This window comes from Cornus florida, unplaced genomic scaffold (genome assembly GCF_030987335.1).
Source record: "Cornus florida cultivar Cherokee Brave unplaced genomic scaffold, ASM3098733v1 CherokeeBrave_3.0.0_Hap2_Chr05, whole genome shotgun sequence".
NCBI lineage: Eukaryota > Viridiplantae > Streptophyta > Magnoliopsida > Cornales > Cornaceae > Cornus > Cornus florida.
In genome coordinates this window covers 97,282,019-97,286,853 of record NW_026775575.1, presented here as the reverse complement: position 1 = coordinate 97,286,853, position 4,835 = coordinate 97,282,019, and the positions used below count along the sequence as shown (strand labels likewise).

Sequence of the window (4,835 nt, the reverse complement as noted above, 5' to 3'; positions counted from 1 at the left end):
CATTATTCCAGCACACGATCCCATGCACTATGCGGACTTCAAAATGATAATTTCAAGTCCATTTTATGTATAAATAGAGGACAAAGTTTCCTTTCAATGTATCTTTCAATTTCTTTTTCTCTCTTTTGTAATATTTCTCTGTACTAGCTTGGAAGTTCAATAAAGAAGGTTTTCTGTAAGTCTGTTTACATTATTCATAGTTCTGTAAGTCTGTTCATAATTCTTATTATTGTTGTAATTATTATTAATCATACATCGATCTAAATTCTTTATATTGATCCTGTTGAAATTCAGTATTAATGGCATTATTTGGTATCAGAGCCATGATGGCTTAACTTTCCATTGTTAATGCTTCACAAGTACTGGAAAAAGATGTAAAGAATTTGGTCTCCAAACAGATATTTGCTGGTTGGCAATTTGAAATACTAAAATAAAATTTTATTTAAATATAGTCCAATCCATAATTCTTGGTTCTTTCAAATACTCAAATAAAATTTTATTTAAGTACAATCCAATTCATTTTTCATTTTCAATTTCAAATTCCAAAGAATTTGGTTTAAACAAAGCATTAAATGTTATTAAACTCATACAACAAATCAGTCGCATGCATTTGGTGTTGTTTATTGTCGTTTTGAGCAGGGGCATGAAGTGATGAAATCAAGTGAACACGTGAAAGGTCATTGGGACGATCCCCTAACTGATCCGACCCGGACCCGTTAACTCACCACAATAAAAACAAACCAAAATTAATGAAGCAGATTTGTACTGGTAGTATTATGCTTATCTTAATCAATAGTCATCCCATCTCAAGAAGATCACAATCGTCAAAAATCCAAATCCAGACATTGACACGCTTCCCCATAGTAACTCATTATCTGTCAAGACAGCAACGACTTCAATGTATCTGCCCATGCTTGGCTTCTTCTTCATTCATAAATCCCTAATTGACTCCCATTGACTGAAAGAAAACTTCCTATTGACCCCTCCGAATCTGGATTTTATCTAACCCTTGATTTCTCTCTCTAAAAGGAAAGGAATGGCGGACTGGGGTCCTGTGTTGGTGGCGGTGGTGCTGTTCGTGCTGTTGACGCCAGGGCTATTGTTCCAGATGCCGGGTCGAAACAGGGTGATTGAGTTCGGGAACATGCAAACCAGTGGTGCTTCCATTCTGGTCCACGCCGTCATCTACTTTGGCCTCATCACCATCCTCCTCATCGCCGTTGGCGTCCACATCTACGCCGGCTAATTACCCTTCATTTCTCTATTTATCACATCGATCTGCTCTTATTTTTGTTGTTGATTCGGAACTTTGCTTCGAATTTTTTTTTTAAAATTAGGCATTGTGTAATTGTTTTCTGGAATTTATAGATGTTGGAGATACATTGGAGATAAGTAAGCTTGTGAATGTCAAATGATCCTTAATAGACTAGATCTTGGAGATTTCAGGTGTGTGGATTGTGTCCATTGTAGTTGTTAGCTTTCTGTTTCCATTCTTCCATCACCACACGACTAATTGGATCTGAAATCTTCCTTGGGAAAGAAAGCAATATTGCAGAATATTTTCCAAAATAGTTTTTTTTTTTTTTTTCAAAAATCATGTTTTCAAAATGGTGACCATGGAAGAATGTGAGTGGTAGTCTCATAGTATGTGTCAAAATATTGAGTCATTCGCATACGCTATAGAAGATGGAGATGAAGCCAGCAAAGAACACAAACCACAAATTTCTTCAGGCTCAATCACTACTATCTAAGTTTAGTTTGCTATAGAAACCAATTATGACTCAAGTATGATCTTTAACAGGCTCATTTTTTTTACTTAATATTGTTTCTCAAAATTAGGATTGTTGATGACATGGTTTTTGGGATTGGGGAATTTTACAATATCATAAAACTAAATCCATCGAGATTTTGAAAGAAATTTTTGTTAAGTCCAGAGAATTTCGATCAATCAAAACTTGGGTAAGTATCGATTGAAGTGTCTATCAACTGAACCTTGCGGATTATATGTTTTTTACACTCACTCAAATCAAATTTTATATGAATTTTACTTGCCAAACGGTACCGTCAAGTATAGGGTATTTGTTATAGGATTTTTTAACTTATTTTTCCAAGCCAACTTATTTTCCACCATTACAACCTAATCATCAACACTGACATGGTTTAGTTACACAATGTTTATTACATGATCATTCCATTCACTAGCTATAATTTCACTCTTTTTTTATTATTATTATTTTTAATATTACAGGGATGATATACATTCAACAGGCATTCAGCATTGTCTCAATAAAAACTTCTGCGTCATCTTCTCTATGTGAATAGAAATGTAACTAAGAGTGGTGTATGATCCTTTCTTTAGAGAAATTATTGTAGGGTTGCTAGCGAAAAAATTCTTATGTTATGCATATAAAGTGTATAAACCCTTGTACCTTCTAAAAAATTTGTAACAGTTAATTTTGGAGCAAACGGTGACCTAAATGTTAAAAAGATTAAATTGTCCTTTTATAACTGAATAAATAAAATAAGTAAAAAAATTAATTAAATGTGAAATAAGTAAACTGTCTCTCTTTATATATATATATAATATATGGTTGCAGGCAAAAAACAATTATGGTATGCATAAGAGTATATAACTTTCTATAAGTTCTAAACCTCCTTAACATTTAATTTTGGGCAAAATGAGAAAAACATCCTTATGCTTCGTTCGGTGGGAAGAAAAAAAATTGAATCGAAAGGAGAGAAGAAGAGATGATTGAGACATCCATAAGGAATAGATTAAGTGTTTCTCTATTTTTGTTTGGTTGGATGGAAGAGAATGGAAAAAGCCAATCTATAAGATAAAAGAAAAGATAAATTTTCAAGTTATTTTTACCATTAAACAATCACTATTTTATTTATGGGATTTATTAAATATTTATGAAGGGTGATGTAGTAATTTAAAATTTCTATAATAGGCTCACTTGTCTTCTCTCATATATTTTGCCCATATTTGAATGGATGAAAATTTGTGAAGGAGGAAAGATGACTTATCCTTCGTATTATCATTTTTTTCCTTATATCATCTCTACCGAACTAAGGAAATTTGTTCCTTCCTTCTTATTTTTCTTCCACCCATTTTCTTTCCTTCCTACCGAACATAACATTAATGTTTTAATTTTGGACAAATAACACCCATATCGTTTATTTTGAGTGTATAACTCTGTTAAGTTTGAAAAAATGAGTAAAGAAGGACTTTTGTTGTGTATATAAGTCCGTTAAATTTGAAAAATGAGCAAAAAATGGCTTAAAGTGTCACTTTAAGATATAAAATTTCTAAAACACTCTTATTTCTTCCTATAAAACTAATTAAATGTGACAAGCGAGTGTGTGTCTATATATATATAAGGACTTTATTGAAAGAAATAAGGATATTTTAAAAATATCATGTGCAATGCATATGAATAAATTTTTAACCAAACAATGATATCAAGCCCTTCTTTCCCACTTTTTTCAAACTTAACAGACTTATCTACTCAAAATAAAGGATAGGGGTGTATTTGTCCAAAGTGTAAACATTAGGGGTGTTTTTAAAATTTAATATCTTAGGATCCGTTTGGCATAGCTTTTACTTATACTTTTACGCCAAAGAAAAAAAGAAGTAGAAGCCATCACTTTTATTCGGCTTATGTATTAGTATTTGAAAATTGCATTGTAGAAGAGTTTTTAATGCTATAAGGGTTTTTTTATATGTTTGGCAAAAAAAATTGCTAAAGCTCTTCTACTACTAACATAACTATTTTGCTCTTCATTCAATTAATCAATTTTATCTTTAACAAACCATATATATAATAATAACAATAATAATAAATTGTAAAAACTATTTTGCGTTTTAAGAAATTTAGTAATAGTGTTTCAATATGCCATTAAAGAATCCATCAAATGAGCATTTACCATGTAAATCAATGAAACAAGTCCAAAACAATTGTCTAAATAACAAAATTAAGTTATTTTTTACCATGTAAACCATTTTTACCAAGTTATTTTTTTCACATGTTGATGCCCATAAAATGATCTAAATAACAAAATTAATTATACTCGAAAGAAATTATTCCTACAGTCAATTATTTAATTATTTTTCTTTCCTTGTTTTTCTTAACATAATATATATTTAACTTATTTTGTAATTGTTTTCTTCTATAGTGTTTTGATAAATTAAAAAATGGAAGGAAACTAAAAACAACGCTTTACTTCATATAAGTTCACTTTAAATTAAAGAAGGAATTTTATTTTCTTTGTTTTGTTGGGAGTGATCGTTGATTAATACTACGTCTATTATTATGCCTTAGCCCTGGAGATTTTTTTTCATAACCATCATCAAATAAATCATATAATATATACACACGTATATTATCTGTACAAACACCCACATCTTCACAAGCAAAACTGAGACAAAATAAAATTAAAGGGAAAAAGCATATGACAGATGGTAATGAATCTGAAAATAGGCAAAAAAAAAAAAAAAAAAAAAAAAAAAAAAAAAAAAAAAAAAAAGAAGAAGAAAAGAAAAGAAAAAAAGAGTCTAATTACAGATTACAACATGCATATATATATATATATATATTGTTCTCATCCTTTTGTGGCTTACTTAGAATTTTGCAATTTAATGATTTGGAATCTTCTTCTAGGTTTGCCTCCGGTTGAATGCTCTATCAGATTAGTTCTTTGAGTATGAAGGGGATTTGGAATAAGTAGTGAATTACAACTCTATTGTACCGCAATTGGTGTATTGGTCTTTGCAGCATTAATGCTTTTTGCTGATTGGTTTCATTATCATAAAGCTGCTTCAAAATTGACTT

General features: G+C 30.5%; 1 protein-coding gene across 1 annotated transcript; it reads left to right on the top strand.

Moving 5' to 3' along the window:
- Window positions 1–780: 780 nt before the first annotated feature.
- On the top strand, window positions 781–1,440 carry LOC132310383 (uncharacterized). The gene has a single exon (XM_059808562.1). The coding sequence runs from the start codon at window positions 1,037–1,039 to the stop codon at window positions 1,244–1,246; it is 210 nt and encodes a 69-aa protein (XP_059664545.1). The 5' UTR covers window positions 781–1,036; the 3' UTR covers window positions 1,247–1,440.
- The last annotated feature ends 3,395 nt before the right edge of the window (window positions 1,441–4,835 follow it).

Bases quoted from the DNA above. Each gene is read 5' to 3' on its own strand.
- LOC132310383 (XM_059808562.1), top strand. From the start codon at position 1,037: ATGGCGGACTGGGGTCCTGTGTTGGTGGCGGTGGTGCTGTTCGTGCTG.